The sequence below is a fragment of the Typopeltis vanoorti genome, chromosome 1, assembly GCF_054136105.1.
Source record: "Typopeltis vanoorti isolate ZY-2024b chromosome 1, IOZ_Tvanoo_1.0, whole genome shotgun sequence".
Taxonomy (NCBI): domain Eukaryota; kingdom Metazoa; phylum Arthropoda; class Arachnida; order Uropygi; family Thelyphonidae; genus Typopeltis; species Typopeltis vanoorti.
The window spans coordinates 19,161,719-19,182,080 of NC_143549.1; the positions used below are offsets into that span (position 1 = coordinate 19,161,719).

The window sequence follows — 20,362 nt, forward strand, 5'->3', positions numbered from 1 at the left end:
TTGCGCCTGAAAGTATCTTCAGGACTGGGTTAAGGTGGTACACACCAGGGCAACTCGTTGCAAAGGTGGAGCAAGCTACCAACACTCCTATCCTAGTATCTCCTATAATGCAAAACACATCTCCTTGCGGATATGTCTATTGTTATGCATTAAGGGAAGGGCCACTACCCAGACCGGTTTCGACCTTTATTGAGGTCTCTTCAGTGGGAGCCAGGCCCAAGTCGAGATATCAGGCCGAAGTATTTGCAGGTCATCTCCACCTATAGGAATTGCCAATTGGTGTGCCACCCTTTTTTAATAAATTACTCTGGATTTAGAGAAAGATGTTGAAAGTTTATTTTCCACTTGGTTAGAGTATAATAAATTTAGTTTAATCCTTTATCCAAGTGTGAGCAAACAAAGTTTGCGCCTGAAAGTATCTTCAGGACTGGGTTAAGGTGGTACACACCAGGGCAACTCGTTGCAAAGGTGGAGCAAGCTACCAACACTCCTATCCTAGTATCTCCTATAATGCAAAACACATCTCCTTGCGGATATGTCTATTGTTATGCATTAAGGGAAGGGCCACTACCCAGACCGGTTTTGACCTTTATTGAGGTCTCTTCAGTGGGAGCCAGGCCCAAGTCGAGATATCAGGCCGAAGTATTTGCAGGTCATCTCCACCTATAGGAATTGCCAATTGGTGTGCCACCCTTTTTTAATAAATTACTCTGGATTTAGAGAAAGATGTTGAAAGTTTATTTTCCACTTGGTTAGAGTATAATAAATTTAGTTTAATCCTTTATCCAAGTGTGAGCAAACAAAGTTTGCGCCTGAAAGTATCTTCAGGACTGGGTTAAGGTGGTACACACCAGGGCAACTCGTTGCAAAGGTGGAGCAAGCTACCAACACTCCTATCCTAGTATCTCCTATAATGCAAAACACATCTCCTTGCGGATATGTCTATTGTTATGCATTAAGGGAAGGGCCACTACCCAGACCGGTTTCGACCTTTATTGAGGTCTCTTCAGTGGGAGCCAGGCCCAAGTCGAGATATCAGGCCAAAGTATTTGCAGGTCATCATGGCTCCCACTGAAGAGACCTCAATAAAGGTCGAAACCGGTCTGGGTAGTGGCCCTTCCCTTAATGCATAACAATAGACATATCCGCAAGGAGATGTGTTTTGCATTATAGGAGATACTAGGATAGGAGTGTTGGTAGCTTGCTCCACCTTTGCAACGAGTTGCCCTGGTGTGTACCACCTTAACCCAGTCCTGAAGATACTTTCAGGCGCAAACTTTGTTTGCTCACACTTGGATAAAGGATTAAACTAAATTTATTATACTCTAACCAAGTGGAAAATAAACTTTCAACATCTTTCTCTAAATCCAGAGTAATTTATTAAAAAAGGGTGGCACACCAATTGGCAATTCCTATAGGTGGAGATGACCTGCAAATACTTCGGCCTGATATCTCGACTTGGGCCTGGCTCCCACTGAAGAGACCTCAATAAAGGTCGAAACCGGTCTGGGTAGTGGCCCTTCCCTTAATGCATAACAATAGACATATCCGCAAGGAGATGTGTTTTGCATTATAGGAGATACTAGGATAGGAGTGTTGGTAGCTTGCTCCACCTTTGCAACGAGTTGCCCTGGTGTGTACCACCTTAACCCAGTCCTGAAGATACTTTCAGGCGCAAACTTTGTTTGCTCACACTTGGATAAAGGATTAAACTAAATTTATTAGACTGTGACCTATACGGAACCTAGTGAGAACAACTTCCTCTATTCATCGACTAGAATGCCAATGCTTGATTCTATGTTTAATGTCATATAATTTGTTTGTTAATGCTCCCTGGGACTCTGCTCCTCCATACACCACTTTCTGGTATCTCTCCATGAGCCATTCTCTTATCCATATCACCAGTTTAGTATCCATCCCCATCTGCTCCAATTTGTGCAACAGTATTCCATGGGGTATCCTGTCAAAAGCCTTAGCAAAATCCAGAAGTACCACTGTGTAGACATTTGCTTTGTCCAACTTAGATGTCATTCTATTATAAAAAGTTAATAAATTGCTAAGGCAAGATTGGCCTTTAACAAAATAATGTTGGCCCCCTTAGAGTATCATATTCTGATCCACCCCTTCTTGAATTCTGTCTTTAATACTTTTAACACCACACCTGAGATAGTGACTAGTCTGTAATTAACTACTGCAGTTTTAGAGCCACCTTTATGCAAAGGAACTACTTTTCCTTCCTTCCACTCCCTATTAAGAAACTCAAGCAATGTTGTCAATTGTTCTAGAAAATAAATGAGTTCTTTCTTCAGAATCATTTTTCCCACACGTGGCATGGCATGGATGTGCTATAGGTTTTAACATCTCATGTATGCAGTTCTAATTTCCCACATAAGAATGATAATCATATCTAACATGCATACATACATATATAAAGTTTACTTTATTCTTAGAGTTTCTAATATTGTACTGGTTTCAACCTGCTGCATGCACACACACACACACAATCATTAATATGACAACCAGATTCATTATATAACTAATATTTCAATGAAAGGCTGGCTGTGGGAAAGGTACCCAGGGAATGGAAGGAAGGTAAGGTAGTGCCATTGCATAAGGGTGGTAACAGACTGGAAGTGTCTAATTATAGGCCGGTCTGTGTGTCATCAGTAGTTGTTAAGATTTTGGAGAAAGTAGTGAGGGACTGTATACAGCTTTGGGCAGATGAGGGTAATGTTATCTGTGAAAGTCAACATGGATTTGTGAAAGGGCGCTCTTGTTTTAGCAATATGCTAGCCTTTTATAATAAAGTTACAAGAACATTAGATTAGGGAAAGGCATATACTGCAATTTTCTTAGACTTAGCAAAGGCATTTGACAGGGTGCCATGTGATAAGCTGATATTTAAGTTGCAGCACATGGGTCTTCTGGATGTCAGATTGGTCAACTGGATTCAGGATTAGCTGTCAGATAGGTATCAGAGAGTTGTATATGGTGGAGCAGTTTCAAGGAGGCAGAGTGTTACATGTGGGGTCCCACAGGGCTCAGTACTAGGACCTATATTGTTTAACCTTTATATCAATGACATTACCAGTGGATTGCAAGGGGATATTCAGTTGTTTGCGGATGATGTGAAGCTGGGAAGGATTATTAGTAATGGTGCAGATGCGGCAGCCCTGCAATAGGATTTGAATAAGCTAGATAGATGGGTAAATGAATGGTTGTGTCGGTTTAATGCAGCAAAATGTAAGGTCTTGAGGTTTGGGAAACATCGATGTGACGCTGCATACTCTATGGGAGGAGTTATACTGGAGGAAGTAGGGGAGACGAGATCTGGGGTTTATGATTGATAGAAACCTGAAATTTAGGGGATATATTGCAAAGGTGGTGAAGGTAACATAGAGGATTGCTGCAATTATGAGAAGGACACTGATCTGCAGAGATAAAAGGGTTATCATTCTGTTGTATAAGACAATGATCAGACCACACTTAGACTATTGTTCTTCAGATTTGGTTCGCAGGATTTGAAGGGGATAAATTAACTGTGGAAAGGATACAAAGACGGATGACAAAGATGGTTTCAGGACTGTACAAGGATAGTTATGAGGATTGGCTAAGGGAATGTGGACTGCAGAGTTTAGTGGATAGAAGAAGGAGAGGTGATATGATTGAGACTTTTAAACTGTTGAGAGGGAGTTATAGGGTTGACGCCGGGGAGTTCTTTTGCTTGGTTGAACAGCGGGAAGGAGTGATGACAAGAGGCCATCCCTGGAAGTTACGAAAGGAAACTGTGAGCAAGAGGGTGAGAAGTGGTTTCTTTTCGTGGAGGGTGGTTGAACCGTGGAATGCATTGCCTGATGGAGTGGTGAGAGCGAGAACAGTCAATGAGTTTAAGGAGTGGTATGATAGACTTTGTGTTTCTTGGGGGGTGGGGACCTCCCCTCGATGAGTCCTGACAGACTTTATGTTCTTAGGAAGGACCTCCCACGATGAGTCTTTTGACTCCATGGAGGCCTGAATAATTGTAATATAACTATTATTATAATACGGGTATCTCCATAGATTCAAAGACTCATCAAAAACCATCATACTTCTCAAACTCATTCATCACTATGGCACTCATGAAGATAGATTGAAGATGTATAGGTTGCAGAGTTAAGTTTACAGGTGGAAGAGAGGGGAGATGATAAAAACTTATAAGCTACTAAAGGGATTATATAAGACTGACACAAAAGAAATATAATTTCTTCACTACCCTGAAAGTTTTGTAAGATCCATTACTTATTCACATTGCTCTTACAAAACTTTCAGAGTTAACCCAATGTTCTCTCCCTACTTATCATGTAGTGAATAAATTATATTTCTTTTGTGTCAATCTTATAGAATTCCTTTAGTAGCTTATGAGTTTTTATCATCTGCCCTCTCTTCCACCTGTCAACTCAACTCTGCAACTTATACATCTTCAATCTATCTTCACAGGGAGAGTCTACAGACCTGTAACTCATCTTTGAATCCTCTCCACTGCATCCTGGATCCCCTAAGGAAACCCAAATGACCAAATCTGTGTATAGTGATCAAGATGTAGCCAACAGCCTTATTAAATAGAGTTAATATCCCCCCCCCACACACACACCTCTATCTTTACTTGCCAATGTATTCGTCAAACATTCAAATAATCCTTTGAGATATTTTGCCAACTTTTGCAGTATGCCCTCTGAACTACAAATCTCTGTCCATCATCATCCCCAAATCCCTACAACTGAGTACCATTAATATGATCATCTTTGTATCTCAATCTATAATCTTTTCATTCCAAAGCTTACATTTTACAAGATTAAATTGATAACCACTGTCCTTTGCACACACTGAAAAAATCATCCCGTAGGATATCCACATTGCCTTTATCAACTACTGACCTCTCCAGTTTTGCAGTCAGCAAAATAGCTGTGTATTCCCCCCCCTTAAAGCATTCCCTATATCATTAATATACAAATTAAAAAGTAGTTGCCCAGTCCAGAGCCTAAAGGCACTCTAATAGTCACCCTCATTTGTTCTGATCCTAATCTGTCATATACTACATACTTTAAAATACTATAAATGTTAACATTTATCACATAAAAATGCATTTGTCAATTCCCAATTGCACTGATGATGTTATAAGAAACTTATAGCAAAATATCTCTATTTAACTTTGTTTATTTACTAAAACTAAAGTTATTATAATTATTATTACTATGGTAATGTATTTATCACTCTAAATTGGAGGTTGCCTTACATTAATGGATGAAAAAAAAAATTCTAAATGACTTGCATTTTTCAAATTGCAAAATATTTTATCTTTTTTTTTTTTTTTTTTTTATGTAAGCCTATTTCAACCTACAGATAGATTATTATTATTATTGTTATTCAGGCCTCAATGCAGTCAAAAGACTCATCGTGGGAGGTCCCTCCTAGGAAACACAGAGTCTATCATACCATTCTTTAAACACAATGACCGTTCTTGCTCCCACCACTCCATCAGGCAATGCATTCCATGGTTCAATCACCCCCATGCAAAGAAACCACTCCTCACCCTCTTTCTCACAGTTTCCTTTCGTAACTTCCAGGGATAGCCCCTTGTCATGACTCCTTCCCACTGTTTAACTAAGAGAAAGAACTCCCCAGTCTCAATCCTGTAACCACCTCTCAACAGTTTAAAAGTCTCAATCATATCAATCACACTCCCTCAGCCGATCCTCATAACTAACATTGTACAGTCCTGAAACCATATTTGTTATCTGCCTCTGTACCCTTTCCAGAGTTAATTTATTCAATTCAAATCCTGGGGACCAGATGTGAGAACAATAGTCTAAGTGTGGTCTGATCATTGTCTTATACAACGGAATGATAACCCTTTTATCTCTGCAGGTCAGTGTCCTGCAGTGTCCTCAAACTATAGGACTATCTGTGTGTCAGGTGTTGTGGTTAAGTTGTTGGAGAAGCTTGTGAGAACTAGGATTCAGAGTTGGGTTGACAACAATGGTATTATCTTTGATGGACAGCATGGATTTGCTAAAGGGAGGTCATCTTTTAGTAATCTACTTACTTATTACAATAAAGTGACTGCTTCCTTGGACAAAGGAGAAGGATACACAGTAATATACTTGGATTTCTCAAAGGCTTTTGATAGAGTACCTCATGATAAGTTGACAGTCAAACTAAAGCAGATGGGGTTGGATATTAGATTAGTGCATTGGATTGGAGACTGGCTATCTGATAGGTATCAACAAGTTGTGTGTGGGGGTGCAATATCTAGGAAAAGGAAAGTCACTAGTGGAGTGCCTCGGGGGTCGGTTTTAGGGCCATTATGGTTTAATTAATGATATTGACAAAGATTTGGATAGAGATATTCAGTTGTTTGCAGATGATGCAAAGTTGGGACGAACCATAAAGAGTAGTGAAAATGTTGTGACTTTGCAAGAAGACTTGAATAAATTGAGTGATTGGGCACAGAAATGGGGATGTGAGTTCAATGTTGTAAAATGTAAGGTTTTAAAATTTGGAAAACAAATATAGGATGCAGAATTTATGCTTGGTGAGAATATATTGTTGGAGGTAGAGGAAATAAGAGATCTGGGGGTGATAGTGGATAAGGATCTAAAATTTAGGGGACACATCACCAAAATTGTGAAGACAACATAAAAGCTTCTAGGAATGATGCGGAGGATATTGACATGTCAAAGCAGGGAGATTCTTGTTCCGTTGTATAAGGATTTGATTAGCCATACATGGACTGTTGTGACCAGATTTGGTCACCAGGTTTTCAGAAAGATGAAGAGATGTTGGAAAGGTCCAAAGGCAACTGACTAAGGTAGTTTCTGACCTCTGGAATGTTGAGTATGAGGAAAGATTGAGAAGATGTAATTTGCAGAGTCTGGTGGAGAGAAGGAAGAGGGGAGATATGATAGAGACCTATAAGTTGGTAAGGGGTTGTTATAAGATCAATGGCAGAGAAGTTCTACAGAGAATAGTGGGAGATCAGGGAAGAACCAGAGGTCATCCCTCGAAACTGTATAAAGAGGGTGTGAGTAGGGGAGTGAGAGGCAGTTTTTTTTCGTGCAGAGTTGTGAATGATTGGAATGTCTTGCCTGAGAGTGTGGTGTCTGCAAGGAGTTTGAGCGTGTTTAAGACATGGTATGATGAGATGTGTGTGTGATAAAAGGACCTCCCAGATGAGCCTTTGACTCCATGAGGTCTTGGGGTAATAATAATAATAATAATAATAATAATAATAATAATAAGCCTACTCCCCACCATATATAAAGTTTTCACAAAAATTATAAATAATAGAATAAAATCTAAACTAGAGGGAATGCAATCCTGTGAACAATTGGATTTAGAAAGAATTACAATACTTTGGACCATATTCACACATTAAGACAGCTCATTGAAAAATCAATTGAATACAATAAACCCATATGCCTGGTCTATATAGACTATGAAAAACCATTTGATTCAGTTAAAACATCTGCAACACTAAAAGCACTTGAAACCCAGGGAACTGAGAAACCATATATTGAAACACTAAAACATATTTACAATAATGCAACTTCTGTAATTAAATTATATAAAAACAGTGAAAAGTTCCCAATACAAAAAGGCATCCAGCAAGGCGACACCACATCTCCCAAATTATTTACAGCTGCACTAGAGGAAGTCTTTAGAAGCCTTGATTGGGAAACAAAAGGAATAAACATAAATGGTGAAAGGCTGCACCATCTGAAATTTGTAGATGATATTGTCCTGAATAGCAGGTAATCTTGAAGATCTGGAAGAAAGGCTAAATCAGCTAAATGACGCCTCCAGAGAAATTGGATTAAAATTAAAGAGAAAAAACACAAAAATAATGATGAATAAATACATAAACCATAGAACTATCAAAGTTGAAAACAATGAAATAGAACAAGTTACCTCATATGTATATTTGGGCCAATTGTTATCCTTTGAGGAGTGCCAAAGAAAAGAGATCGAACAAAGAATTCACCTTGGATGGATGGAAATATAATGTATGAGAGATTATAGCAGGAGAAAATAGATCAGATTTTCTCTTCACAATGGTCACATTTTTTTTTAAAAAAAACTGGACAAAAAAATTTCTAAAAATTGCTGAAAACATTTCAATATTTTGTAATTTTAAATTATTCTTCATATTATCCCAGTATTCTAAAATGCATTAAAAAAAAAAAAAAAAAAAGATATCAGAAATAACTTACCGTTAAAGATTTTAATATATGCACACTTTCTAAAAGTTTCTCATACTCTTGTCTTTTTTTAAAAGCATGCTTCACGACAATACGACGAAATGTCTGCCGATTCTATCATAGAATTACATAAACAAATTAGAAAAATTTATTATGATTAAAATAATAATTTATTACTATTATTATTTCACAGACCTCTGTGGAGTCACAACACTTATCATGGAAAGTCCATGCTAATCAATACAAAGTCAATCGCACTACTCCTTAAATTCATCCACTATTTGCAGTTTCACTACCCTCTAATGCAGTGTTTCTCAAAGTGTGATATGCGTACCTCGGGGGGGTATGTGGCAATTTTTGGCTATGCATCATTAATGCATGGAATCATTATTAAGAAAAAAAGAATTAATTTAAACGTATATAATTCTCAATAAATTATATATTATGTATAAATTCTCCTAAGCAAATTGTGATAACTGCTTCATAGTTTCCAAAATTCGTGGGCGATCACTCCTGAATCTTCGTTCAGCTTCGTATATGAATGTACGCTGTGAGCCAGCAACAACACGAAGAGCAGATAGTGACTGATAAAAAAAGTAATTATATGAATCAATTTTGTTCTATTAAAAATAAAGCATATTTTTTTTGTTTACATGTACATCTAAATTCAGATAAGATAGACATTTACAACGAAATATTCTTTTTTATTTTATTTATTATTATTATTTTGATAAGGGGGGTACTTGACAATAATGAAAATTTAGGAAGGGGTACACTGATATCTGAAGTTTGAGAAACACTGCTCTAATGGAATTAAATGCAATGCATTCCATGCTCCTACCACTTCACCATGCAAAAAACTTACTTCTTACCATTTTACTCACCTTTCAACTCACCTCTTCCATTTGTAACTTCCAGGGATGGAAGTTACAAATCTACCATACTAAAATTTTTCCCAGTGTAAATCTGATAATAACCCTTCAACATTTTAGATGTTTTCGCCATATTCCCCTTTGTCTTCTATCCACCAAACCCTGCAGTCTGCAAGGCCCTCAAGTCATAATCCTAATAATACACATCATTTTTGTTAACAGCCTCTGAAACTTCTCCGAGGTTACTTCATCCCCCTTCAAATCCTGGTAACCAGATCTCAGCAGAGAAATCCAGATGTGGTCTGATCAAAGCTATATGCAATGGGACCACCACCATTATATCTCTCACAACTAATGTCCTCCTCAATTTACAGCAATTCTCAAAGATGTATTCACAACCTTTGAAACAAGTCCTCTGACCTTCAAATTTCTATCTACAATCAACCCAAGATCTGTTGTTTCCTCCATTTCTTTAAGTAAAACTACACCAAGTGACTATGATGATGGGGTAGTCACCAAGTGACTACCCCATCCATGGATTCCAAATTTCAAAACCTTACATTGAGTTGCATTAAACTGATATCTCTATTCATTTGCACACCTTTAAAGCTTATTCAAATCCTCTTAAACCAACAACCCTCCAAAGCATCACTCATCTGAAAAGAACTGATTTTTATGAGTATTATTATCATCCTAAGACCCCCCCCCCCATGGAGTCCAAGACTCATCTAGGAGGCCCTTTTGTCATACACACACAGCTCATCATACCACACCTTAAACACACTCAAATTTGACTGCAGACACTACCACTACCATCTCAGGAAGGGAATTCCAATCAATTACAACTCTGAAGCAAAAAACCTGTTTCTCACTCCACTGATCACACTCACCTTATACAGCTTCCAGGGATGATCCCTGGTTCTCCCTGTTTCTGTAAAGCCTCTTCAATATTCATCCTATAACAACCCCTTACTAACTTGTAGGTCTCTACCATATTAGTTTTTGTAATCCTTATGGAACTGATTATTCCACTTATCTTATGCTGCCTCCATAATGTCCTTTTTCTCTTAATGTCTTAAGTCATCCATTTCACACCTACCTGATATAACCTTCTGTCCCTTGGAATAATTTAGCCATTGCTTCTACTAGATAGTTCTAGTAGATGAGAATGGTCAATGCGTTTAAGGAGTGGTATGATAGACTTTGATTTTCCTAGGAGGGACCTTCCTCGATGAGTCTTGATAGACTTGTGTTTCTCAGAAAGGATCTCCCACGATGAGTCTTTTGCCTCCATGGAGGTCTGAATAATAATAATAATATTTTATAATTGTGAAAATAACTAAGCAAGGAGGGTCATACTGGTTATTTAGTATCTCAGCAGTTAAAAGGTTAATCAGCAGGTCATAAAGGTCTTTCATCCTTGTGAATGTGACATCATGGAGAATATGAGAGCAGTGAATGATGGGGAGGAGAGACTGACTGTGAGTGAGCTATTTGGTGAGATGGAGTCTAACAAGATCAAACACATAGCAGGTGCTAAATGAATCATCAAAATGAGTGACTCTACTTATTCAAACATTGATTGGGTAGTTGTGAAATCTCATGAGAAGAATGAAACCACATTTATCAAGCTGTTGTAAGGCAACTTCCTCAAGCAGCATGTTACAAAAGCAACTTGATGTTAAAGATTGTGAATATATTGAATTCATTATAGTTTCAGAAGAGATTTCAGTTAGATGAGGGTTCTGCCTCTGGTTAATGACAGTAATGACAATATACTGACCTGGAGAGTGGCCAAGTATATGGATATTCCATTCAGAAATTGCTATATACTGAGCTACAAAGCAGGAAATTGTGACAAATTGAGGTGTAAACTAGGTTTGGTACAGTGATATTGTTTGCTAGATGATAAGTATATTGGCAGTGCATTGGAAGCATTTAAAAATACTTAAATGATGCAATAACAAAATGTGTTCCTAGAATTAGAAGAGTAAATAGAATAGGAAGGAAATGAATGTACAGTCTAATTAAGCAGGAGATTTTTAAGAAAAAGACAATGTGAAAGGAATACCATTTGCATAAGGATGTCGCCAGTTGTGAAAATTATAATGTGCAGATGAGAAGAGTTACAAGTATTGTGCAGAAAGCTGAATATGAAAAACTAACTGGCTCTGCAAGAGAGAAATAGTGCCAGTGGTTTTGAGACAGTAAGGTGTGCAATAGAGGTGAATGGAATCAAATACTTGGTGGGATGTTGTTATAGACCAGGTAATGTGGATGGTGGTGATAATGAATGGTATAATCAAATTAGCCAAGTAAATAAGAAAAGGGTGATCATAATTGGCAATTTTAATTATGGCAATATAGACTGGAATGATGAGATAGCAACAGGAAGTAAAGAAAATGAGTTTCTTGAGTTTTTGAGGGATAACTACCTCAGACAGTATGTAACAGAGGGTACGCAAGGATTGAGGGTCTTGGATTCATCTCATCAGAGGATGTAATTATAAATGAGTTGTCAAATCATCCATCCACCACTTGGTGAGAGTGACCATAAGGTGATTACCTGGGTGGTTGACAGCAGTGTGAGGACCTCTGTGAGAAAAGGGTATATGTGGAACTACAAGGGGGGGGGGGATTATGAAGAGCTCAGGAGACAGCTTGCAGGTGTATCAAGGAATGAGGAGTTAGCAGGAAAAGAGATCAAAGCAGTTTGGGAGATTTTCAAAAACTATCTAGTAGATGCACTGTCTAAGTGTATTCCAAGGGTGAGAAGGTTAAATAAGGTATGTGTGAGATGGATGAATAAAGAGATTAAGCATGCGATACAGAGAAAGAGGGCATTGTGGAGGCAGCATAAGAGAAGTGAAAATAATCAATTCCATGAGGTCTACAAAGACCAGGCAAGGAGGGTGACTTGGTTCGTGAGGGTAGCTAAAGAGAGGTATGAACAGCAGTTAACTAATGAAGTCAAAAAGAATCCTAAGGAGTTCTTTCGATATGTAGCCAGCAAAAGAAAGAATGATTATGGAAGGATGACATTGATAGGAGAAAATGGTATAAAGACAGCTGTTGCAGAATGTGTGGTGGTGATACTTAATGAGCAATTCATAAAGGTCTTTCAATCTTGTGAATGTGACTTCATGGAGAGATTGAGAGCAGTAGATGATGGGGAGGAGAGAGACTGACTGTAAGTGAGTAAGAGGTGTATGGGGAGTTGTGTAAACTAGATGTTAATAAGACTGTGGGACTTGATAATATATCGCCTCATATTCTGAAGGAATGTGCCAGGGAGTTGACATCTGTCTTAGCATATTTTTTTTAATACGAGTCGGTCAAGTCCCTAATGAGTGGAAGGAAGGCAAGATTGTGCCACTTCGTAAAGAAGGTGAGCGAACTCAAGCATCAAACTATAGGCCTATCTCTGAGTCAAGTGTTGTGGTTAAGTTATTGGGAAGCTTGTGAGAACTAGGATACAGAATTGGGTTGACAACAATGGTATTATCTTTGATGGACAGCATGGATTTGCTAAGGGAGGTCATGTTTTAATAATCTACTTACTTGTTACAATAAGGTGACTGCTTCCTTGGACAGAGGAGAGGGATACAAAGTAATATACTTGGATTTCGTAAAGGCTTTTGATAGAGTACCTCATGATAAATTGATAATCAAACTAGAGCAGATTTGGTTGGATATTAGATTAGTGCATTGGATTCGAGACTGGTTATCTGATAGGTATCAACGGTGTATGTTGTGTATGGGGGAGTGATATCCAGGAAAAGGAAAGTCATTAGTGGAGTGCCTCGGGGTTCTGTTTTGGGGCCATTACTGTTTGTTTTGCATATTAACGATATAGGTGAAGATTTGGATGGAGATATTCAGTTGTTTGCAGATGATGCAAAGTTATGACGAATCGTGAAGAGTAGTGAAGATGTTCTGACCTTACAAGAAGACTTGAATAAATTGAGTGATTGGGAATGGAAATGGAGATGTGAGTTCATTGGTTTTAACCAAACATTGAACTCACATCTAAATGCAAAATGTAAGGTTTTAAAATTTGAAAAACAAAGATGGGATGCAGAATTTATGCTTGGTGAGGATATATTGTTGGAGGTGGAAGAAATAAGAGATCTGGCAGTGATAGTGGATAAGGATCTAAAATTTAGGGGACACATAGCCAAAATTGTGAAAGCAACACAAAGGCTTCTTTCTGGGAATGATGCGGAGGACATTCACGTGTAGAAGTAGGGAGATTCTTGTTCCATTGTATAAGGCTTTGATTAGGCCACACATGGATTATTGTACCCAGATTTGGTCACATGGTTTTCAGAAGGATGAAGAGATGTTGGAAAGGATCCAAAGGCGATTGACTAAGGTAGTTTCTGACCTCTGGAATGTCGAGTATGAGGAAAGATTGAGAAGATGCAACTTGCAGAGTCTGGTGGACAGGAGGAAGAGGGGAGATATGATAGAGACCTACAAGTTATTAGGAGGTTGTTACAGGATCAATGCTGGAGAGGTTCTACAGAAAATAGAGGGAGATCGGGAGAGAACCAGAGGTCATCCCTGGAAATTCTATAAAGAGGGTGTGAGTAGGGCAGAGAGAAAGGTTTTTTTTGTGCAGAGTTGTGAATGATTGGAATGCCTTGCCTGAGAGTGTGGTGTCTGCAAGGAGTTTGAATGTGTTCAAGGCGCGGTATGATGAGCTGTGTGTGTGTGTGTGTGAGAGAGAGAGAGAGAGAGAGAGAGAGAGAGAGAGAAAAGGACCTCCCAGATGAGTCTTTGACTCCATGAGGTCTTGGGGTAATAATAATAATAATATACCATTTGAAAGCCTTTTGTATACATTCAAGAGAACTGACCATCATGTCTGTCCTGTCCACAGCCCCCATATTCCTATTATAATCCATGACACATTCAGGTTTCATTATGGGTGTGTTTTTTATCCTGTCAACTTTCCCTGATTGTTTAATAACGTTTGTGTGGAGTGTGGTCAACATATAAACTTCTCATTTATCAATCCATTTTACCACAATCATATTATCTGTGTGTCTAGATTCTACCTGTCCTTTGTCTAATTTTTCAGTTTCGGCAACCCTTTCCTGTTTTTCCTAACAGTCCCACATGTATTGGTACGATTTTTATGTAGCCAGTCGTACAGAAGAGGGCCAGAATACCAATTGTCTAACCACAATGTGTGCCCTTTCTACAAATACTTTGCCACTAGGGTTTGTACCACGGTTCCAGAAATTCCAAATTCACATTCTGAAATAATGTCTGTAGTTGCCCCCTATGTACATAACAAAATCTAACACATATCCAGTCTCACAGTCACACAACACAAAAACTTTGATCCCGACTCTATGTCTTTTCGAAGGAATGTACTGTTTGAACTGGAGGCTGCCCTTGAACAGTATATTCTGAAAAGGGGTTTATACTTCACTGTAGGTTTTTCTCAGATGATCAATAATTGGTTGTAGTTTGTGTAGTCTTTGTCCCAGAACCTGAGTCTCATTGTCATTGAATTGTAAAATACGTAAAAGTAAAAGGAATCTGTCCCTGGACATGTAGTCTGTGAACTGTGCAGCAGCAGCTATGAGAGAATCCTTGAACCAATATTCTGCTATTGTTAGTTTTTTTCCCTAGCATTATGATTATGAAGCATTATGATTCCAAAAAATATGTATAATTCCTCTGGGGTAGTATTTTTCCATTTTTGCAAACGAGATTGGGGTGCTGGTGATAGTTTCCGAGTCAAAAATACATAATATTTATTAGTTTTGCCAGCAATATGTTGCATTATATGAAGGGGGGAAAATAGTTTGAAAAAATCAAAAACAGTTGAACAATCATCTATAATTGCTGAAATACCTGAATTATCATTATTGAATTGGTGAACTGATGGACAAAAATTTGTATCGCACCATTGAAACAATGAAGCGTCAGTACGATTTCTTTTTCGCAGATGCACTGGCGGTTCGTTATCTGAACTTTCACTATCACTATTTTCTAAAAAATAAATATCATTGTCACTGTCACTCAAATCTGATAAATCGGAAGGTAAAGTTTCTAATACTTCTACTAATTCTACCTCAGTAAGAGAATGCTGCTGTCTGCTTGTCGAAGTCATTTTTACCCTGGAATCACTGCATCACGTGATCGCCTGGCTCCTATTGTCAAGGATGGCTCTGATAACATTGTGCATGGTCTCACAATTTTTTACGAAGATAGTGCCACAAAGCAGACAGAAGCTTGAAAATTAGTTCCTTCTAATCCTAAGAGATGACACTATAAGCTCGCTCAATTCAAATGCTTTCACAAACTAAATTAAACGAGTATTACACATTGACAGTTCAAATCGAGTTAACTCAATCATAGCAAGGTCGCCATTTTTTCCTGCGCTCGAGTTAACTCAACCATAGCAGTTAAAAGGTTAAATATCTCAACTACATCCTGTGCAGCAGTTCTCCTTGTATTATTTTCTGCAATCAATGTCATTCTGCCATAATAACTATTCTTTTTTTTTTTTTTACTGGTTACTTATCGAAAGAACTCCCTAGCAGTTATTTATTTATTTATTGGCTTTTTATTAGCTAACTAATGCTTACACTCAACTTTTGCTCCCTTACCTAGTCACTCTCTTTGCATTCTTTCAACTCTTCATTAAATTAATTATTACCACTCATCTTATGTTGCCTCCATAATGCCTTCTTTCTCTGTATTGCATGCTTAATTTCTTCATTCATTCATTACCCACCTACATTAACCTTCTGAACCTTGGAATACATTTAGACATTGCTTCTTCTAGATAGTTCTTAAATAGCACCCAAGCAGCACTGATCTCCTTTCCATCCAATTCCTAATTCCATGCCACAGAACTGCAAGCTGTCTCCTGAACCTCTCATAATGGCCAGCCTTGTCGTTCCACATACACACTTTCCTCACATGGCTGGCAAACACATAGGCAACACTTCATGGTCACTCTCACCAACTAGAGAAAGATTTGATGCCTCATTTATAAAGGCATTCTCTGATAACATGATCAAATCCAAGACCCTCAAATCCTCGTGTGACTTCTGTTACATACTGCCAGAGGTAGCTGTCCCTAAAAAAACTGGAGAAATTAATTTTCTCTACTTTTGATTGCTATCTTGTTATCCCCCCTCTATATTGCCATAATTAAAATCATCCTTTTCCTATTTACTTGCTAATTTTCTTATACTGCATGGTTACTATAGACCTCACCTTACCAGGTCTATAGCAACATCCAACAAAGTATTTCATTCTATTCACCTCTATCTCACACCATGCACCCTCAAAACCACTACCACTGTTTCCCCATTGTCACTATCTTGTTTAGACATAACTCTTCTTCTATTCAATAGCACTCCACCTCCCTTTTTAACCTTTCTATCTTTATATATCATACCCTTCCATCTGCATTCCTGTCAGGATATCCTGATCCAACCAGTCTCACTTATTCCACCAATTTTTGGATGAACAAACTCAAATCAATACAACTATTCCAACTATTTCACTGGAGGCCTGGTTGGCCAAGTGGTTAGCATATCGCCTCTCCAGCAAAAGGCTGCGAGCTTCGAATTCTGCTGTGGGCATTGGTGTTTGTGATTGTCTATGAAAATACTAATGGTGGTGGTGGGCAGTTGATGGCATTCGTGTGGATGATGGTTGTAGATGAGTAGTGGAGACAGAATTGTAGAGTAGGTGCCCTTCCCCCTCGATGAGTCACTGGACTCTGCGGAGGTGTCATGTAATAATAATCCTTGCTCTTCAACCTCATATCATCCCTGTCATAATCTGGGTATTTCATTCTATTTATTATCTGATTATCTTTCCTATTACACTATTATCTTTTATCCTTCTCAACAACCTCCTGATATCTAATTTTGCATTCTCCTTGTTCTCAGTCAAGTTATTTGTTCCTACTACCACTACAAACTCTTTTACTCACTTACTCCTCATATCCAACACCTCAATCACTATTCATGTTACCTCCTGGTAAACAAACCTCATGCAACTACTCGTTTATCACACTGCTAATAAACAAACTTCATACAATGCCTCTATGAGTATTTTGTTACCTCATTCATATTAACATTATTTGTTTCAATCTTTTTTTTTTAAATCTTGAGTCACTGTTTTGCTATCATTCACTATCTTATCATCAGTCACACAAGACTTCTGCCATCAACTCCACTCACTATCTTACCATTAACGTTATCGAATGCTTTATCATCAGTTGAACTCTTTATCTTGCTATCATTTCCACACGCTTCCAGAACTGCCATTGCAGTTCAGGAAAATTGTGCCATATGTAGGTGTATGTCATGGATGTTTATGTGAAGAGGCCGAATAACATAAAGAGCATATCTGAAAATATATATATATGGAAAAGCTTTAATGACTGTTACCAAGAGATAAAAAGATGACAAGATATATTTAAAAAGATACTACTAGTTTACTAGTTTCATTGAATAGATCAACATCTTCAGGTATCATCACAATCAAAGAAGTATATAAAAAATTACAGAGAATTAAAATTGTAATAACAGAACAAGTATAAAAAGACAGTAGCGTGTTTGAAAAACAAATGCGAGTATGAATTCCAAACAAACGTATACTACGCGTTGTCGCGAGTGCAGCAGTACTGAACAGAAGCAACGTGTGCATCAGAGAGATTGTAACTCAGGCTGTTATTGATATGAGAGGAATCTAGAGAAATTTCCCTGAGTTACAATCTCTCTGATGCACACGTTGCTTCTGTTCAGTACTGGTGCACTCATGACAGCGCGTAGTATACATTTGTTTGGAACTCATACTCGTATTTGTTTTTCAAACATGCTACTGTCTTTTTATACTTGTTCTGTTATTACAATTTTAAGTCTCTGTAATTTTTTATATACTTCTTTGATTGTGATGATACCTGAAGATGTTGATCTGTTCAACGAAACTAGTAAACTAGTAGTATCTTTTTAAATATATCTTGTCATCTTTTTATCTCTCGGTAACAGTCATTAAAGCTTTTCCATAATATTCCAACCAAGTAAAACTGAATTCTCATAATATATATATATATATATATATATTCACACATGCTCCTTATCTTATTCAGCCTCTTCACATAAACATTCATGATTACTTTTAGTAAACTTTCCAGGTCACTCAGGAATTTTTGGAATCACCAAGAAGCTAAACAAATAAAACCAATAAAAACTAAAACAAATAAAAACTGAACAAAGCCACTGAAGTGATGGTAGCTGATATGAGAAATGAAGTCGATGAGCAGGAGGTAATAGGCATACTGAAAAAATATCACTGTGAATACAGCAATGGGACTGAACAGTATGTCAGCCTGTCAGCTATGAGAATATCCAAAACTGGCACTCCCTCTGATAAAGTTGTTTAATCTGTTTCATCTCTGGCAAGATTACAACATAATTCCATCAAATAAAGATGGCTCCAAGACAAAAAGTAGCAAATTACAGACCAATTAGTATCTCAGGAGTGGTGATTGGAAAATTGGTTAAAGATCGAATACAGGAATGATTGGATAGGAAAACAATACTCTATAGAGAGGCAGCATGGCTTTTTAAGAGGAAGGTCCTGCCATAATAATTTATTCATATTTTATAATAATATTACAGCAGAATTCAATAAAGGAAATGGTTACACCATGAATCGCCTAGAATTTGCAAAAGCATTTCAGAGAATACCACATGGGAAATTATTACATAAGTTGAAGCAAATAATTATAGATAATGAATAGCATAGATTGAGTGTGGCTGACACACAGATATCAGAAGGTGGTGGGTGTATGGTGGAGTGAAATCAAGGCAAATGAGGATGACTACTAGAGTGCCCAAGAGCTCCATACTCAAGCCAATACTCTTTAACTTGTGATAATGCTGATAACTTGCTCATAATGAAAAATTTGGGAGGGCAATAGTTGACAAAGGTCATATAGATATCCTGCAGAATGATTTAATTAAATTGGCAGGATGAGCAAAGGAAAATAGTTATTATTATCATGGACCTCCATGAGTCAAGAGACTCATCATGGGAGGTTCCATTCTCATACTCAAAATGCTCATCACAACTTGACTTAAATACATTCACTGCCTCCACTTACTACACTTTCAGGCAATAAATTCCAATCACCCACCACTCTCCATGCCAAAAAGGGGAAAAAAAAAAAAAAGAATCAACTTCCCACCCACCCCCTGCTCACACCCTCCTTATACAGCTTCCAGAGATAGCCTCTTGTTCTCCCAGTCTCCAACCACTCTATAAAAATCTCATCCACATTAATCTGTTGATTACTCTTTACCAACCTGTCCAGTCTTGCTCAGGTCTCCCTCCCCTCCTAATATCCACAATGCTCTCCATTCCAGAGGCCTGAAACTGATTTAGTGAATCATATCTGAGCCCTCTCCATCAACTCATCATTATTTTGAAAACTAAGTGAACAAGCTGTACACAGCCATATGCATAATAATTTCATTCTACAAAGCCTCGTAGAATGAAATTATAACATTTTTACTTCTACATGTCAGTGTTCTCAGCATCATTGCCATAATTATGCTGTACTCACAATTTTAGCACACTATCCCTGAATTTCAGGTCCCAAGATATCCCAACTAATCATATTACTCTACATCTCATCTTTGTTTCCCAGATTTTAAAACCTTACACTTTCCTAAATTGAACTAATATCCCCCACACACTTACCCATTCGCCCAGTCTGTTTAAGTCCACTTGCAAACATACAGCATCTGTTCCTTCTCATAACTCTCCCCAACTTTGTATCATTTTCAAAAAAACTCTATATCATCATTCAAGCCTTTCCCAATGTCATTTAAATTGAAATTAAATAATAGCAGGCACAAAACACACTCTTTGGGACACACCATTAATGACTTTCCTCTTCTGGGATATCACTCTCCCATACACAACCTGCTGATACCTATCAAACAACCATCTTCAATCCAAAGCACTAATCTACTATCCAACTTCATCGGTTCCAATTTCACTACTACTAGTATGACATATGGTAATCTATCAAAAGTCTTTGTAAAATCTAAATATACTACTGTGTATGCATCCCCCTCCTTGTCAAGTGCATGTATAAGCATGTTATAATAAGTAAGCAGAATGCTAAAACATGATTTTCCTTTAGCAAACCCATTCTGTCCTTCAAAGATAATTCAATTGCTATCAAACCCAGTTCAGAAT

General features: G+C 37.8%; 1 protein-coding gene across 4 annotated transcripts in view; it reads right to left on the bottom strand.

Moving 5' to 3' along the window:
- Nucleotides 1-20,362, bottom strand: part of LOC150109819 (cAMP-dependent protein kinase type II regulatory subunit-like) — a 487,212-nt gene that overhangs the window by 184,671 nt on the left and 282,179 nt on the right. For all 4 annotated transcript variants that reach the window (XM_090413727.1, XM_090413588.1, XM_090413646.1 and 1 more), the window contains exon 8: nucleotides 8,250-8,351. In XM_090413727.1, the coding sequence (XP_090269853.1) occupies nucleotides 8,250-8,351 (102 nt within the window). The remainder of the gene's footprint in view (nucleotides 1-8,249; nucleotides 8,352-20,362) is intronic.